Source organism: Pleurodeles waltl, chromosome 12, assembly GCF_031143425.1.
Source record: "Pleurodeles waltl isolate 20211129_DDA chromosome 12, aPleWal1.hap1.20221129, whole genome shotgun sequence".
NCBI lineage: Eukaryota > Metazoa > Chordata > Amphibia > Caudata > Salamandridae > Pleurodeles > Pleurodeles waltl.
In genome coordinates this window covers 675,455,332-675,474,247 of record NC_090451.1, presented here as the reverse complement: position 1 = coordinate 675,474,247, position 18,916 = coordinate 675,455,332, and the positions used below count along the sequence as shown (strand labels likewise).

Below are 18,916 nucleotides of genomic sequence, written 5' to 3'. Positions count from 1 at the left end.
ATGCACAAGCAGTCAGAAATGAGCGTGGGGGGCACACAGGTAGGCTCCCCATTTTACTCCCCCTGAGCGTAAGGGGCATGCACAAAGAGTGGAAGTGCTACACAGTCTACTCCTATATCTGGCTCCTGAGCGCCAACATAGCATTACTACAAGAGACACATATCACTGCGGAGGAGGAACCAAGACTCCGCTGCCGCTGGTGCGGAATTCTACATGCTACCCCCTATTCTGCATTTGCACGCAGGGCCCTGATCTAGGTTCGGCCAGCCCTCCCATTTCAGGAAACAGGGGTCACAATTGATACTGAAAGTCGCTTTGTATTGGTAGAGGGCCAACTAAATGGAAAACCACACTTAATAGGCAGTATATATGCCCCCAACACAGATCAGCACCTCCTCTGGGACCCCCTGTCCATGCACCTTGTCCATAAAGGCACATCTACCATGGCTCTTGGGGGCGACTTCAGCAATGTCCTGGACATCTTCATGGGAAGGTCTCATCCACTTCTGTCCCACAAACTACCCTGTCATCAGGCAGCACACCACTCAGCCTGACCTGAGCAGTGGTACCTCAGAGATATCTGGCGCATCCAGCTCATAAACTTCACTCCTTCTATTCCATACCCCACTACCTTTATTTCCGGTTCGCCGCCTTCTGAGCTCTCATAGTATACTTCGCTTGGCAACGTATTCCGACTACCTAGGCAGATTCATAGCAGAGCATTCTGCCCATGTGATAGACCTGCACTTGTTGCCCTGCGTCCCATGTCCCCCTCTTGCACCTTAGGAGCGACTTGTTAAAAGACTCTTCACTTAGATATGTGCTGGACACCCACATAAAACACTATTTCACAGAGAATCACAGCACTGTGGAGAGCCGTGCTATAAAATTGGACTCCTTTAAGGTTGTCACACGGTGTGTATGCATCAAAGAAGTCACGGATGTCAGCAGAAAACTAGTTGGGCGGGGAGGAGGCGCACCTGGCTGAGCTGGAAAGGTACCCTGACCCTCAAACAGACATCACTGTGTAGCGAATTTGGGCGCGTGAAGTGCTCACCACACAATTGGAGCACCTATAGAGCTTCAACTTTACAGTTCATGCAATGAGGGTACATCAGAAGTGGGACAGGGCCAGATGACTGCTTGCCTGGCTAGCACAGAAAGATACAAGCACCACCCACATTACAGAAATACGCTCTCAGTCAGGAGAGATACTTCGAGATCAGGACTTGATCCTGCAAGAATTCACACATTACTATGCACGAATATATGAGGCCCCAACTGCTGCCTCTTCCTTGGCCGTCACTGACTGCCTGTCACATATTACCATCCCATGTATCCCTGCAGCTACCAGGAGGGTCCTGGATGCTGCAATTACAGAACAAGAGGGCCATCAAGCAATCAAAGACGTGGTCAGAAATAAATCCCCAGGCTTAGTCTGCTGCTGGAGTTTTACTCCACATTTGTGACTATACTAGCCCCAAGGTCTAAAATGAAGCATTACAGTGGGGCACCCTGCCCAGAACACTCTGAGAATCGCTCCTCACCTCTATTCTCAAGCCTGATCGAGACTCAACTTTCCTGAGTTCCTATCGGCCAATAGCCATTCTTGGGGCAGACTACGAAATATTAGGCAAAGTTCTAACAGGTCATTTCACAAAAATAGTCCCCACCCTAGTACACGAAGACAAAAATGGATTTGAATTGGGGCAGGATATCTCGCAAAATCCCTGCTGCCTGTTTCACATAAAGAATCAACTCTGCGAGTCCTTACCACACCCATTAGCCCTCATCTTAGATGTGGAGGAGTTTGATACTCTACCATGGGATTACTTATTCCAGGTGATGACTTGCGCGGGTGGGGGAGAACTCCAGTTGGCATATACCTGCCTCCTCTTCAATGGCCCCTCCTCCTGGGTCTGGTTGGGTCCTTTAGTCTCCAATTTGTTCCCAGCACCCACCAGGGTTACCACTATCCCCCCTCCTGTTTCACTGGCGATGGAGCCTCTGGTGATCCGACTGCAACAGGAGGGAAGCTGCTTGGGCATTCCCTTGGCTGACTGGGTGCATGTGACCTTTCTTGTATGTGTATGATATGTATGTTGGTGTACCGCCGGGATATCAACATGCCCCTCAGCCCACTATACAACACATTGTAAGAATTCACTGCTGCATCAGGCCTGTAAATCAATTTGGCCAAGTCAGTGGTCTACCCTTTCCACCCAGAAACTCCATGCCCTGTCGTTCAGCTAGGCTCTGCTCACCTTCAGTGGGGGCCACAGGTGGTCCCATTTCTCAGGATCCGCCTACATTAAACACCGGAGGACCTATATGAGGGCAATCCAGGCAGAGCGATGGCAGGCGTCAGAGCACACATGGCATTCTGGCAGACCCTCCCCCTTGCCCCCATAAGAAGGATAGCACTCACTAAAACTCTTATTCTCCCTAGATTGTTATATTTCTTTGCGAACCTCCTGGTTGTTCCACCCGTGCCTTCTTCAGAGAGCTGGATACATTGATGGGGACTCTAATCTGGGGCCGACAGCGCCATAGAGTGGCAATTTCGAATCTGCAACTCCCCGAGACTGAGGCAGGCTGGGAGTACCGGTGTTTGAGACTTACTTTCTACCGGCGCAGCTTTAATGGCTGTCACAGTGGACACCTGACCGCTATATGGGTGAGGCTGCCGGTTCCCAGGACCCTCTTAACAAAATTACCATTCGCATCCTCTTGTTCCCAAGGCTGACACCCTCCCACCTCCTGGCAACTGCAGGTCTCAGTGGCCTGCGTCTGCATGCTATGAATATATAGACTCTGTTGAGACCGACCGTGTATTGCTCCTAATGTTCTGCTGGTGGGACTGCCCCCAGGCCACTACACAGCGCGTCACTTAGCAGAGTGGACAGCAAATGATGTTAGAGCAATGGAAGACCTATATTTTGAGGGCCACTCGCTCACATTTGACCAGCTCATGTAGAATAATAATGTATTGCCAGGGCAATTTCTCACCCATCAACAGCTATGCACTACTATACAGACACTCTGGGGACAAGTGGAGACTGAACCACAGCACCACCCAGTCATACAAACAATATACCCCATGGGTCCTGGTCGCCACCTCATAACCTGGCTATAGAGAGCCATAGTTGACATTCACTGTATAACCCTGGACCCACTCAGACGTCGATGGGAGACAGACCTGGGCAGGGAACTAACCGATAGGGAATAGGAAACAGCACTGTCCCATCCCAAGAAAGTCTCCCGCAACTCCTGTTTCAAGAATATATAGTTTTAGTTCCTACAGAGTGTACCTATGCCCCATATGTCTCAATAAGTATTATCCCACGGCATATCTCACATGCCCACACTGTCCCCAAGAAGAGACAGATCTTCACCACAGGCTTTGGGCTTGCTTGACACTTCATCCTTACTGGTCTACAATTCACACTACCCTACGGGGACTATTGGAACTACCTAACTTGAATACATGGGAGGCTAGAACTCTAGGCCTTATCAAATGGAAGAAAACACAAGGTGTTGGTAGGGACAGAAATTGGTGGGATACTGCTGAACAATATATGCAGTAAGTCATGATCAGATAAGGAACTAAAATATTTAGCACAGCATAGTGCTTTGATGCAAGTATTATAGATCATGAGATTTGCATCAAGCAGAAGGTGTGTTAAAAAGGGTGAGTTGCAAAACTGATTCATGAATGTCAACTTGTAAAAAAAAAAAAAAAGGATGATTGTAGTCAAGGGTGCATGGAAGGGTACATGGAAGTCATGGTATGTACACAGTTATTGAAAGTAGTGACAAAGCAAAGCAGGGAGGTAGATTGTTGTAATCTTTCCTCTGAAGGATGTTATGCCTGCTATATAATGGTACTCAAAAGAGATTGCAAGTGTGCCTTGTAAGCGAATGGTGGAGGACATACACTCCCCGGCCTTACAATTCACTTAGAGTGTATCATATCAGTGATGTCATCAGTGATATCATTTGAGATGTTATCAGTGATTTTATTAATAATAATTCTTTATTAAGTTTGTAATTAGGCTTGGAACTCACAGTACCGGTGTACGTAGCATTGCATTACAATATAATCAAAGGTACCAGCTACAGTCATTCGCAATCATAGAAATAAATCAGCATACAAACTTATAAACCAGTCCCAACTATGTATTAGTGTGATTTAGTTACTGTAGTCACAAATACAGCTCTCCCGTTGCCATACTGTAAAGCTCCAGTTGGGGGAGTAGCTTAAAATTGTGTCCGATGCCCTGTGGGGGGCTCATAAGGTAAAAGTGGATTCTACCCCATCTACAGCATTGATAACTGGCCCCCTCGTTTAGAGTGTGTTTTAAAATGGCGCAGTTGGGATGCCTGTATGGCTCCATGCATGGTTGTCATCCTGACAAGACTGCAGCTAATCCAGCTTAACTTCTTCCACTGTACCTACTGCATGCCCAGGCAGCTATGGCAGGCCAACAGCATCTTTGAATCTAAATGCTTTTGCTGTCTTGGGGACCCTGTATATATCTATCATATGATATGGGAATGCCAAGTCATAAAATGTTTCTGGAGGGGTGTTTTACCCATGCTCTCAAGTGTCCTGAGTAGGTTGATGGACCCCTCACCGTGTATCCCTAGGAATCCTCAAAGATAATGGGGGCAACCGTGGAGACTGTATCTTGGTGGGGATGGTAAAGGTGATTGCTAAAAGAGACATTGTCAGGCACTGGAATTCTTCATGTCCTCCCTGTTTATTGAAATGGCATTTTGGTGTGTTCTGGTGCACAAAACATGGGATACATATATGTGAGGCAAGGGGATGTCCTCAGAACACACAAAAAAATGGTGAGATATGTTGGGTATACCATTGCATAGGCTGAGTTGCTCTGAACGTTATAAGATGTATACAATGTATAAGCATGACATGTTATGACGTGACAAAGTGATGTGCATTTTCTTGCTGTGTTTTGTCAAAAACAATAAAATTTTATATAAAAATGGCACAGTGAGTAAGAATGGCTGCAGATGTGGCTGCACTCTTGATTCAAGTCTCTGTTATGTAAAAAAGTTGTAGTGCAGAGCTATAAAGAGGAGAAATGATTAGTGGTAAAGGATGTTTCAATATGAACTAAACTCGTATTCAATAGGCAAAATGGAACTGAGAGTTCATTGGAAGTTCTACATAGGAATCCAGTGGTTTAAACTTGTTCCGTTGGCTGTAAATGTGGGCAGGTAGGTAAGGTGAACTTAGGTAGAATTGAGGATGTTTCATTGTGTGTAAACATAGGATGTGACTTCACAGAGATGGTGTGGAGTGCTGAGGAGCAAATAATGGACAAAAGGTATGGGCACAATTCACAAAGCTAAAATCACTTGTGCTGATCATTCTACTTCTTTGCTATTCACTAGTTTAAAAGTGAAAATGTAAACTATAGTTGTAGACCTAGTGTCTCCACCCCCACCAATAAGGGGTGCAGCCTTCTGTGAAGGAATTGAGAAGCGTAAAGTTACTACAAGTATCTTTTTACCAGTTGATGGAGCTCTCAGCCACTTGGGTGGAGAGTTCCCTAAAATATAAATGTACAATTATTTTTAAAAAAATTGGAACAAATAAATAAAAATATAGTGCATTAACTCATCAATGTGAATGTGAATAAAACATATTTTAACTATACTACTTTCATTTATAAATATTATTTTTGAACAATAATGTTAAAAAATGCCTACTCTCACTACTGTTTTTTATTTTCATTTCATTTATATTAAGAATGGTCAAATGTTATGTGTAACTATTTAAATATGTACTGTATCTCTAAAACTTAATTAAAAAGCAAGGAAAAAACAATACAATTTATCAAACATTATACTTCATTTTATTCACTATATTTACATTATGTAGTGGCAGTCACCACGGTGCAGTGCAGTTATAGTTAGATCAGAATTTTTAGAAAAAGCATTTTTTGTTTTGCTGATAACTTTGATGCCTTTTGACGTACAAAAAATGTTCCAAAAGAAGTTTATCCACCTCAGCATCTTCTTGGATTGTTTTGTGGTGATCCGTCAAGAGCAGGTAAAAAAAAAGGAGTTCCCAAATCATTGATTTCCCTTGTTAATTCTCATAGGATACTTGGGTCACAGGTAGAAAACAATGGCTCATCTGAATTACACAAAATGAGGCAAAAATTCAGAAATTTTCTCAGAAAGTGTACTTTTTGTGATTTGATGTAAATCAATTAAGCAGTTTTTGAGAAATAGGAGTTTAAAATGGTGCTCACTTGGTCATGAAGGGATAAAAAAAATAGGTATATCTGAATGATTTTTCCAGTGGGAGACCAGCAGTGCCGAAAACTAAAAATAAAATAGGTCCTTCTGATTGGCCAAGGGAGCTTTTTCTTCCATCGACCCGTTTGGTAAACAGTGACTGTTACCAGTCTTGTGGTACTAAGTGATCTGCTTCACTGGCCACAATCCAGGAAAAAATTTTGTGGCCACCAGAAGAGGACTCACTGACTCAGTCTACGTGTTCAAATTTGTTAAAAGAATTGCATAAGGGGTGGCAGTACTGACACGCTGACTTCTAGCACTTGTGAGGAGGACCCAGCGGGAATCCCCTGGGACCAGAAATTTAAAAATCAATTGTGCCATAGGGATTCTCAAAGGGAAGCTTGCACAGAACAGTGGTACCCATGGGGTGTTGCTTGGGCCCCTCCAGTACCGCAGGTCCCATGAAAAATAAATTAAATATGGGTTTGGAGACTGGGGGGGGGGGATTGACTATCCATGGAGGGTTGGCCACCAAAAGGCTGCCATAGTGTAGATCCTGGGATACAGGAACCGGGCTCCCGCCAGCCTATGGGGCCTACCCTCTCCTGAGCACGTGTTTCACCATGCACAGCATGGAGTTGGCTAACCACAAGCAATGCATGGCCAGAGGCCTTGCACAGTCAGGGGTTGGATGTGCACAGTGGGCTGCAGGGCTTCGCTTGAAGTGGGGAGTTGGCTGAATTTGATAAAAAATAATCCAGAAATTCAATAACAAAAATTAAGTTTAAAGTGACGGTAAAGTTAGGTATATTAATATGATCTTACTTTACGTTACAAAAACGCTAGAAATTCTCTAACAAAAACAAATGTTAAAGTGACATTATTGTTAAGGTAAAAACTAATCTTTAAAAAACTAAAATACAACACAAACTCACCAGTAGTAGCTTACTGAGTTAACTATAAGTTGCATCCCCGCCATGCACTGCCTATGACCTCCAATATTAAATCACTCATTGCATGTTGGATAACATCATTGATGATATCACTGATGACATCACTGATATGATACAATCATTGTACTAATGTCCTGTACAGCATATGGACTTGAAGTGGTTCACCATGCTACACCTGTAGAAAATTACCTTCTTTTAGAGTTCACATAACCTGCTATTTTAAGTCAAGAGGTTTGCTAGTGAAAAGCCACCTTCTTTCAGATCCTATGGACAACATTGTGTAAATTAGTAAAATACTCTATACACATTCCTGAGATGGGGACAATAACATACAACCTTAAACCCATGTTTACCCTATGAGTGGGAGATAAACCACCTCTAATTGGGGCACCCCTACATTTTACATTATTCAACAATCTGCAGTGCCTGAAACATCTTCAGCAAAGTTCTGGAAATTATTATACAGGCCTAATATACATCCTTGCTGCACAGAATTTGTCTATTCCACTGTATTACAATACTTAACACTGGCACGTGGCAAGATATCCACTGGTGGATAATCTATTGTCAACAGAAGATTTGGGCCTTATCACAGATGTTTAAAATATCTTTTTGTCATTAAGCCTCAACGTACTTTCAAACATACCTCTGCAATCCACATCAGGTGTGCTCAGCTTTTACCTTGTAACATAGACTAATAACTGCACCCCAAACTTTAGTGTTTTGTAAACAGTGCACATTTTCAAATCAGTGAACATCACATGTGACACATTGAATCACAATCCTTGTGTCACGTATAAAAGAGTGGGTTAACTTAGAGATTTATTTGTGAGAAGTTAACTGTCCCCAGTGAGAGAAATACTTTGCAAAAGGGTTATGACAGGCTTTCATTTATGTTGGAACTGTAAATCATGCAAACACAGCATTGTTAAGAAGATACACACATTCATCACCTAAACCACTCCACTTGGCATATGTTCCAGTGCAGAAAACTGTATGCTGCCAGTAACATATTCTTGGTTAAAAAGGGGGTACTGGAGCATAATGTGCCACTAGAGATATTCATATATGCTAGCAAGACATTTTGTGGACAAAGTTGACATTAAACTTAGGGTTGGCATGAGAAAGCTGCAGTTTAAGCAATTGGAATTAGACTATATTTTCAATTTAGACCCGTGAAACAGAGGGTGAACTCTAGGGAACCGATGATCCATGTGAGATAGGTTTCTCGGTTAGATCAATATATTTCTGGTTGACTGTTGGGTTTCACTGGAGTTGTTGATATATTTCTGTGTATGAGGTGGTGCCTTTTGAAGATTGGAATATGTTCACTCCTGATGGACTCCTTAAACAGAATTTACTATTCAGAATTGACTTATTGCTGTTGAAATGAAGGACACATTTGATAATAATGTTTTCAGCCCACCTGGGAGTCATAATCGGTTTTATATTGATTATTTGCACCTTTGAAGACTATTGCTTTGATGCATTGCTGCTCTTTGAACTTTAGGTGCCCACTGGGTCTTCATTCAGTTAGACTATGTTGGCAGTTCAAGTGGAAAGCCCCATTGATATTTACTGTTCGAGCTATAAAAGATTGTGAATCGCTACAAAGGAGTGTTATCCCTTGGATAGCCCACTGGGAAAATATTAATTTAAACTGGGATAACACCTGCTCTCTTATATTGCTATGATTCTTTATTTCTATATGACTGACTCAAATCACTGTGCTGTGGTAGAGTACCACATTATTCAGAGCGAGACATCAAACAACGCATTTATTGTTTGATTCTACTTGTGACACATAGTGCCGACCACAAAATCAAATGTGAACATTTTTTCAGCAGTTCTGTTTTTTTGTTTAAATTAAATATTGTTCTTTCTTTGCTTTAATATAAAGATGTTAGATTTAGAAATGATGTAGAGTCTTTTGGCTTGAGAAAGGTAGTTTGCCGAAATACATTGCAAAAGCTCCAATAAATGCATATTTCAAACCTATCCCACAAGGAGTGACAACCTTTTTATTCAATGGGACTCAACCAATAAGCTTTGTAATTTGTTACGCTTTTGCCTGTCCATCGCCATGCACCTGATGTTATGGAAATGTGTAATAGTACCAGTGGTTCTCCATGTGTGATACTTGACTTCCACCAAGGCTGGCATGGGGTACATTTAAGCCTGTTTTGACACCATTACAACTGTATTAACTTTAGAATTGTTATTTGTGAATTGCAAATGTCCTGCTCTTTTGTGGGTATGTGTTTTGTATTACCATTACCTTCCTAAACTGCTCATTAGTTTCCATACACCCTAACTAGTTTTGAGTAATTACTTCCTGTTTTCTGACCACCTTCCTTGCTCTCCCACACTTTTTTGACCAATAGTATGCTTATTTGTGTGGGGGGTGGAGACCGTCACACAGAAAACATGGGGGAGGAGGCTGTGATCTTCACCCACATGTGTGTGAACTGCATTTTGTAGTAAGTAAGTCATACCACTGGTGCACTACTCAATGTACTACAAAATTAAGTTTGTGAATTTAACCCTATGTCTGTAGAAACCAGAAGCTTTGGGGAGAATAGGGCATTGGAGGAAGAAGGAAGGGCTTATAAGTAGTAGAATGTTTGGAGACAGGTTGGGGAAAGTAAATGAGCATAGTTTGAGCTCAGACAGTCATGCAACATGTGGTTTAAAATGTTGCTGCTCACAATTTACATTACAGACTTGTGATATTTAGGTGGAAAATCACATTTAGGCTCCATGCTATCTCCATTTAAGATACAAAGAACAAGATGCTCATGAAATGGTAAAGCATTTTAATTTAATGCCAGGTTATTACAGTTCACAAATAATAAAATAAAACACAAAAGTACATGAAAGTAGAAATCTGATGGTTACAAGTTATAAGGATATATTATTTTGAAGATGTTTTCCTGGATGGTTACAAAAGGTTCTTTGAAGAGGATTGTTTTTAGTTTTCTTTATCAGGCCCGGATGATGTTTCAGGGTTGTGCCTAGAACCTCCTAAGCAAAATGAAGCAGAACAATAGCCATCTTATCAGTACTTCTCAAAAACTCTGTGGGATGATGAAAGTACAGAAAAAGAATGTCCTTGATCGACCGTTGCCCTGTTTAATTAAGTTAGTGACATGGGGCAAAGTCATAAAAAAGACTGTAGTTCTACACCTTGCCATTTTCAAACCTCTCATTCTTGCTTTCACAGATAAGTTACTTTTCATCAAGTCCCCTACTGAGTGACCGCATTCAATTTCCTTCTTTTTTCCGAACGGTCCCTAGTGATGACTTCCAGTCCCGAGGGATGGCGCAAATGCTAATACACTTTGGTTGGACATGGGTGGGTCTTGTGGCAGAGGACAATGACTACGGTCAACACGGTGTCCAAATATTGCAAGAAGAAATTATCAAGGCGGGACTTTGTGTGGCCTTCTCTGAAAGCATCCTCACAAGTAGACCTGACAAGAATTCTTTTCACATTGTTCAAGTAATCAAAGAATCAACAGCCAATGCTATTGTCATCTTTGCCAGCGATGCTGAGTTCACTCCTGTTGCTGATGAAATAGTTAAGCAGAATGTTTTTGGAAAAGTGTGGATTGCAAGCGAGTCTTGGTCAACTTCCCCACTCATATCATCAGAGAAGTACTCAAAACTCTTCACTGGTACCATTGGGTTCGCTGTCCATAGTGAGGAGATGTTGGGATTCAAAGAGCATCTCAACAGAGTGCACCCTTCACAGTCTCCTGGTGATATTACTGTTAACATTTTCTGGGAAAAAGCTTTTGGGTGCAAGTGGTTGAAGGAGAAAGATTTGTCAGGTTCCTTGAAAAATGAAACCCTAGAATGTACAGGATCAGAGAAATTAGAACAAATTCAAATAGGCTATAATGACGTCAACAATCTAAGAGTTGCCTACAATGTTTACACTGCTGTCTATGCCATTGCTTTGGCTTTACAAGATCTCATGCTCTGCAGACACGGACAAGGTCCTTTCCATCTGGTGAGCTGTTCAGATTTTAGGAACCTCAGACCTTGGCAGGTACACTATTTAAATGTCATAGCTTTTTAAATTTCATACGTTGTAAGAAGCTATCCAGTTTTACCTGTCATATGCTATATGGAGTATACGCTACTGATTTTGGTAATGTAATGTTAAGGATGCATTTGCAAAGTTGTTGGATGATCCACAAAGTAATCAATTAAATGTCACTTCTTTCTTTTGTATTAATGTGCTGAGAAATAGGTTAACACTCACGATCCTGTATTGTATTAATGCGTACAATACTTTGTATTGTATATAATGTGTATTAATGAATTAAATCCATGAATTTCTTGGTTATTAATATGTAGATGATATGAAGATTTATTTAGATTCAATTTAACAATTCATTTTGACAATGATCCTATTTCACAAATGAAATTGTTGCGTCAAACAAAACAAAATTTGTTTAAAGCTATAACTGCTGCTCTGTGTATAATCCACAAAAAAGTCAGATGCTCCTGCAGTTTCTTTACAAAGACATGTACAGGCTGACATGTTAAAACCTAAGGTTGTTCTAATTTCTTCTGGGAAGTTAGACATTACGTCGATGGGTCTGTCCAGATCTAGCCCAGGTTTATGAATCCCAGTCTAGATTACAAACCCAGACTAAAGTTTTTCAATGCCATACTTCGGGTATCAGGACCTACTACGTGTGCTATGTAAGTACTTGTATAGGCGTTCAGATTACAGGCCAGCTTCTCTGTCTGTGTAAAATGCTTCTGGCACAATGCAAGTTTATGATCACAAGCCCATGAAATGTATCTAAAAAAGTTTTTTGAAATGTGGTATATTTCTCTACTAAGGCCATATATGTACTAACCCAGGCTAATATATGTCCTCACAAATTCACCAGACAAAACCTCATTTTAAGGAATGCTATAGTCACAATACAAGCCTGAAATATCCTGAAACATTCAATCCGTATATTGTAACACAACCATGATTTCTCATTTTCCGCCATACCTTCACATGTGGCGTCATAGAGGACATCTTGACATTGATGTATATCTGACGCATCACATATGACAGCTATGAAGATCTCGATCCAGATTAATTGCCCAAAATATAATGGTAATATCCACTGCTATAGGCAGGTCCATCAAAAGGGAGGGGCAGAACATCATTATCCCCCAGTCCCTGCACATTTGCATGGCCCCATGCTGAAATAATTATTTATACATTTTCAAGCAAAGCTACCCTATTAAGTAATGGTCAAGGCATCTAACAAGGCTTTTACCACTTTAAAACACCAGGTGCTGTTTTGGCTGTGTTTTTGCCTCTGTTTCATATTCTTTTAAAATGTTAAAACAGGTCCTTCTCCTATGAAGCGTGTAGCTTCAATTTATAGATCCTGACAACCTAACCTCCTTTGTCATGCTTAGCAGCAAGTTGTGTCCTGTGCAAACTTCACACATCTAATGGCCTCACTGCCATGCATTGCGTAAATAACTAACACCTTTCTAAATTATACAGAGAACAAAAGGAACATTCCATGGCATATATACTATGTATTCTAAAATGCCATATCCTAAAACACTACTCTTAATTGTAACAATAAAAGAAAATATAAAATCTTAATCTAAATAATCATGAATACATTAAAAACAAGGAGTGACACTCTCTATAATCTCATTTAACAATTAGCAATTTAGAGTTCCTGGGAAATACATGTTAAATAAAGTGAGAAATATAGAAAGGAAAACAATTACACAAATATTGAACAGGTAAATTGAGACTCAGGTTTATCCAGTGAAGGGTAAAGCCAGATGTGTCGGCATGTGCTGTTCTAGCAAAGTTCACTATATGATTAACCAAAACTGGTCAATTGCAAATTGAACAGTATGTATGGTAGTTTCTTAGGCGTAGTGAAGTTCCCACCCCTATAAATGGGTATGTAAATGTGATTGAGTAAAAAAGAGTAGTCAGCTAATGCATCAACAAAGCAAATATTACTCCAGGAAGCAAAGTCAGCATTTTATTGAGGCAAGCTATAAAAGTGATAAATTATATGCAATTTGTTAAACCATTTAGGATTTACCTACATACACTCATGTCTAGTTGGCATCAATTTGTGAGTGGGTAAGTCACCGTATGTGTAGGACAGTGAGTGAGTATGTGTGCATGAGAAAGTGCTTGTTAATGTTCTGTGACTGACTATGAATCTCTAAGTGTGCAAGCATGTGAATTAATTGGACTAATTTGGAGCCCAGATCACATTTTTTAAAGTAATATTGGCTGAGGACTAACATCAAGCTGAGGATGTTTGATGCTGGTTGTAATCCTGTTATTGTTGAAGATTCACCCCCTGGTATGTTAATTTGCGGTCAAAGGGGATGTGAGGGCAGGTTTTGTAATGTGATGTTTACTGAGATTTGTCAGTCTACTATCCTCCCTAAATTTGTCAGGAGGGGTAAAGGGACAATAACTGACTATGGTGGTCATTACAACCCCGGTGTTAAAGCGGCAGTAAGACCGCCAACAGGCCGGCGGTAAATATTTTGCAATTACAACTGTGGCGGAAACCGCCAACAAAGACAGCCACTTTAACACTCAGACCGCCACGGCGGTACAAACAGCGCGGCGGTCACCGCCAACAGACAGGCGGGAGACAATGTACCGCCCACACTATTATGACAGGCCAATCCGCCACCTTTTCCGGGGGGGATTCACTGTGGATAAAAACACGGCGGAAACAGGCATTTCGAAGGGAAAACGCTCAGCTCCACACACTCCACGAGGAATGACGACACCATGGAGCCGGAACTCCATATTCTTCCTGCACTAGTCTTCCTGCTCCTGTACCAGGAGCACCAACGCCGGTGGCGAAGACCACGGTGAGTACTGCACCTACAACATAGGGGAGGGGAGAGGCAAAAAACAGGGACACAGACATGCAACACCCCCACCCCCACCCTCTACAACACACACACCAATGCATATCCAAACATTACAGTAACACCCCCAAAACCCCCCGGAAGAATGCAAAGACAAAAGGAAATGAGTGTAACCATTATAATATATCAAAATAGAGTAAGCAAAATTAACAAAATATACACCACGAATAGTAGTCCAGTTATAGCACCATTCATAGTCCGTGGACCACTGGGCCCAAAATGCATGGGCGAGGCCCACACAAGATACCCGAACATGACGGAGAGAAATTGGCTGGGGCATCAGATAGAAACACAACAGGCACCTCAGGGGGAAGGGAAGGCACTTCAGCCTCAGCCGGATGAGTGCACGACGCCAGATCCACGAGGGGGCTCCATGCCCATTGATGTATCCTGGGGAGTGCAAAGCCACAGTCTCTCAAGTCTCTACAGTGGGTGGTTTGCCCACTGCTGTATCCTGGGGAGTGCAAAGCCACAGTCTCTCAAGTCTCTACAGTGGGTGGTTTGCCCACTGTACCATCCTGGGGATTGCAAAGCCATAGTCTCTCAAGTCTCCCCAGTGGGCGGTTTGCCCACTGTACCATCCTGGGGAGTGCAAAGCCACAGTCTTTCAAGTCTCTCCAGTGGGCGGTCACTCAAGTGGATAACAGTCTCCACTGGTTCTGGAGGGGGACTGGTGCCCAGAGTGCTTCATTCTGCCAAGGACAGACGGAGTGGATGCAGGTCTCCACTAGTTCTGGAGGGGGACTGGTGCCCAGAGTGCTTCATCCTGCCAAGGACAGACGGAGTGGATACAGGTCTCCACTGGTTCTGGAGGGGGACTGGTGCCCAGAGTGCTTCATCCTGCCAAGGACATACGGAGTGGATGCAGGTCTCCACTGGTTCTGGAGGGGGACTGGTGCCCAGAGTGCATCACTCACCCCGTGACGGTCCCTGTTGCGTCACTGCCCCTGGCGCTCATGGGCTAGCGGTGCTTGCCTTGGCGGTCCCTGCCCTGGTCAGCGGTGCTTGCCTTGGCGGTCCTTGCCCTGTTCAGCGGTGCTTGCCTTGGCGGTCCTTTCCCTGTTCAGCGGTGCTTGCCTTGGCGGTCCTTGCCCTGTTCAGTCCTTGCCCTGTTCAGCGGTGCTTGGCTTGGCGGTCCTTGCCCTGTTCAGCGGTGCTTGCCTTGGCGGTCCTTGCCCTGTTCAGCAGTGCTTGCCTTGGCGGTCCTTGCCCTGTTCAGCGGTCCTTGCCCTTCAGCGGTGCTTGCCTTGGCGGTCCTTGCCCTGTTTAGCGGTGCTTGCCTTGGCAGTCCTTGCCCTGTTCAGCGGTCCTTGCCCTGTTCAGCGGTGCTTGCCTTGGCGGTCCTTGCCCTGTTCAGCGGTGCTTGCCTTGGCGGTCTTTGCCCTGTTCAGCGGTCCTTGTCCTGTTCAGCGGTGCTTGCCTTGGCGGTCCTTCATTGCCCAGCTGGGCTGGGGCTGGCGGTCCTTCATTGCCCAGCTGGGCTTTGGCTGGCGGGGCCCTCCTGGGCAGCGACGATGGGGCTGGCGGGGCCCTCCTGGGCAGCAACGATGGTGCTGGCGGGGCCCTCCTGGGCAGCGACGATGGGGCTGGCGGGGCCCTCCTGGGCAGCTGGGCTGTGGCTGGCGGGCCCTCCTGGGCAGCTGGGCTGTGGCTGGCGGGGCCCTCCTGGGCAGCGATGATGGGGCTGGCGGGGGCCTCCTGGGCAGCTGGGCTGTGGCTGGCGGGGCCCTCCTGGGCATCGACGATTGGGCTGGCAGGGCCCTCCTGCCCAGCAGGGATGATGGCGGTCTTCTCCGCCATGCTGCTCCTCCCAGACTTTGAGGGTTTCTTCTGCCCCTTCCCCACCTTGGGAGGAGTCACAGCAGAGTCCACATTCCCCCCGGGACCCCTGTGAGCGGCTTGAGTGGCTGGAGTCTTCCCCCTCTCCCGCCTGGCACTGGCCAACTTCTGGTGCTTCACAGGGGGGGGACTGGCTGTGCTCTGGCTCCATGATACACTGGCTGGCCTGGTGGCCGGTGCACTCCACATACCTGTGACAACAGGCACCACTGGTCCCGGTGATTTTGTGGCTGAGGTGATAGTACGGGACCTATGAGTTGGACGGGGGTGGTGGGAAATAGGTTATGGGTGGACAGGAAAAGTTGTTTGGAAACACTGGGACGGGTAGCTGGAGGGGGTTTGGGAGTGGAGGAAGAGGAGGTGGTTGTAGGAGGTGTAACTTTTGTGGCTTTGGGTGCAGGTGCATGCGCTGGAGGCTGTCGTGAGGTGGATGTATGTTGGGTGGGTGTGTGCCTGCGTTTGTGTATCTTGGGAGGGGGCATCATAGACACACTGGGAGAGGACACAGACATGTGGATGGTAGTGGGAGTGGTGACTGGACATGAGCGGGGTGTGCTGGTGGGTGTGCTGGTGCGGGACGTAGTGGCTGCAGAGGTAGTGCATGCAGGTGTGAGTGTAGACAAGACTTGGAGGGAGGAGGGAGATGATGAGGAGGAGGGGGACACAGTGGAGGCAGTGGATGTTGGTGTGTCTGCATGTGTGTGATGCTTGCATGAGTGCCTCTGGGATGTGTGGTGCTTATGTTTGCCAGAGCTTCTCTTGTCTGTTGTGGTGTGTGCAGGCTGGTCTGATGGTGTGCTTGGGATAGGCAGAGGTACAGGGGATTGGGTCTGGGTGGAGGAAGTTGGAGGGGGGAGGCTAGACACAGGGACAATGGCTGCCATCAGTGCTGAGGCCAGAGTTTGAACGGTTCGATGAAGGGCAGCCTGACCAGAATGAATGCCCTCCAGGAATGCATTTGTGTGTTGCAACTCCCTTTCTACACCCTGGATGGCATTCAAAATGGTAGACTGAACAACAGTGAGGGACCTGAGGAGGTCAATGGCCTCCTCACTGAGGGCAGCAGAGGTGACAGGGGCAGGGGCTGAGGTGCCTGGGGCGAAGGTGATGCCCACCCTCCCGGGTGAGCGGGCACGGGGCGAAGGCTGAGGGACTGCTGGGAGGGCGGTGCTGGTAGGGGGGGTGGCGGCTGTACCTGTTGAAGTGGAGGGCACAGATGTTGCCGCCACCACAAGGGAGCTCCCATCGGAGGACAAGTCCATGTCGCTGGTTGCAGATCCTGTGACCGCCATGGTTCTCCCCTCGCCCTCCATCCCACTGGTGTATTCAGAGTCTGTAGTGTGGGCCTCCATGCCCATGTGGGATGCAGCTCCCTCGTGCTCCGGTGCCACTGCACCTCCGCCTGATGATGCTAATGCACGCAAGAACAGGGAGACCGCAAAAAAAGGGAGGGGGGGACAGAAGAAAGACATGTTGAGTGCATGCATTACCGTTAACGTTGGCAGACAAGACAGACACAGCAGCCCCCTGCACAACGTCGCGCTGTTGGGCTCTACAGTGCAATTAATGGGAAATGGCCTACAAGTCTATGGACCACATCTGCACACATAGATGAAACAGGTGCATGAATAGCTTTACTTGGCACTCTACAGAGGTGGGGTGGGGGGCCACAGGGCCATGCCTTACAAAGGGGCCTAGCCTACGGAACTCGCCCTGGCCTAGGGAAACCCACAGCCCTCCTCCCCCACCCAGACCCCTCCACTGCGCTCAAAGTCAGCAGAATGAGAGTGTACTCACCCCCTTGTGTCTGCTGTGATGCCCTAAAGCGCCCTTCCAACTCAGGGTAGGCCACCGCCAGGATCCGGAACATCAGGGGGGTCATGGTTCGACGGGCACCCCTCCCACGTTGGAAGGCCATCCCCAGCAGAGCCTCCGCCGTCTTCTTGCTTCAGCAGCGAATGTCCTCCCATCTCTTCCGGCAGTGGGTGCTCCGTCTGTGGTGGACCCCCAGGGTCCGGTCGTCCTTGGCGATGGCACGCCAAATATCCTTCTTCTGGTGGGCGCTGACCTACATGAAATGTACAGAAGAGAAGTCATTACCAACTGCACCGTCAAAGTGAGTGGCCCCCAACCCTACCCTTGCCATGTGGCACATGCACCCACCGTCTTTCATGCACGCAGAACTCTGCCCCCTTCCTTCTTACAACCAGCCCTCTCCACACAGGCATAGCCCATACAGCATGCTCCCTGTGTACTTACCTGTTGGTCTGGAGGACCGTAGAGTAGCGTGTACTGGGGGAGGACCCCGCCGACGAGCTTCTCCAACTCCTCCGATGTGAAGGCAGGGGCCCTTTCCCCAGACGCACGAGCCATTGTCTCTTCCAGACCGAGGCCACAGCAGCATAGGGTCCAATGTTAACCAATGCAGCATTGCGCCGCGGTCTTCGACCGCCTACCGCGACGGTGTACATTCCAGCGCTGTTACCTCACATCCCATTGTCCCGCTTTAGTTGTCAGGCAGCCGCCATTTCAGGGGCCCACATGGCCTAATTACCAACTGCGTCACACATACCTAGGCCTACTCTCAACACAATTACAGGCCAGATTTTGTGTGTGAATCTTGTTCTGTCTACACTGTGTGTACATACCTCTGAGTTGTTTGACTCTGTGCTTGCTGTTGTCCTTCATAGGCACCGTCTGCTGGGACATGTGAGGAGATGGTGGAATCCTCCGGTGTACCGACCGCTGGTGGACCTGTCGACAATGGAGGAAAGAAGTTTGATCATCACATACAGGTTTGACCGTGCCACAATCCAGGAACTGTGTACCCAGTTGGAGCCAGACCTGATGTCAGTAATCCGCCATCCCACAGGAATCCCCCCTCAAGTGCAGGTGGT

The 18,916-nt window shown here is 45.8% G+C and overlaps 1 protein-coding gene across 1 annotated transcript in view; it reads left to right on the top strand.

Annotated features, from left to right (window-relative positions):
* The window catches only part of LOC138267203 (extracellular calcium-sensing receptor-like), a 59,053-nt gene that overhangs the window by 12,833 nt on the left and 27,304 nt on the right, over positions 1-18,916 (top strand). Inside the window, exon 3 of the mRNA XM_069216056.1 lies at positions 10,453-11,244. Within this exon, the coding sequence (XP_069072157.1) occupies positions 10,453-11,244 (792 nt within the window). The remainder of the gene's footprint in view (positions 1-10,452; positions 11,245-18,916) is intronic.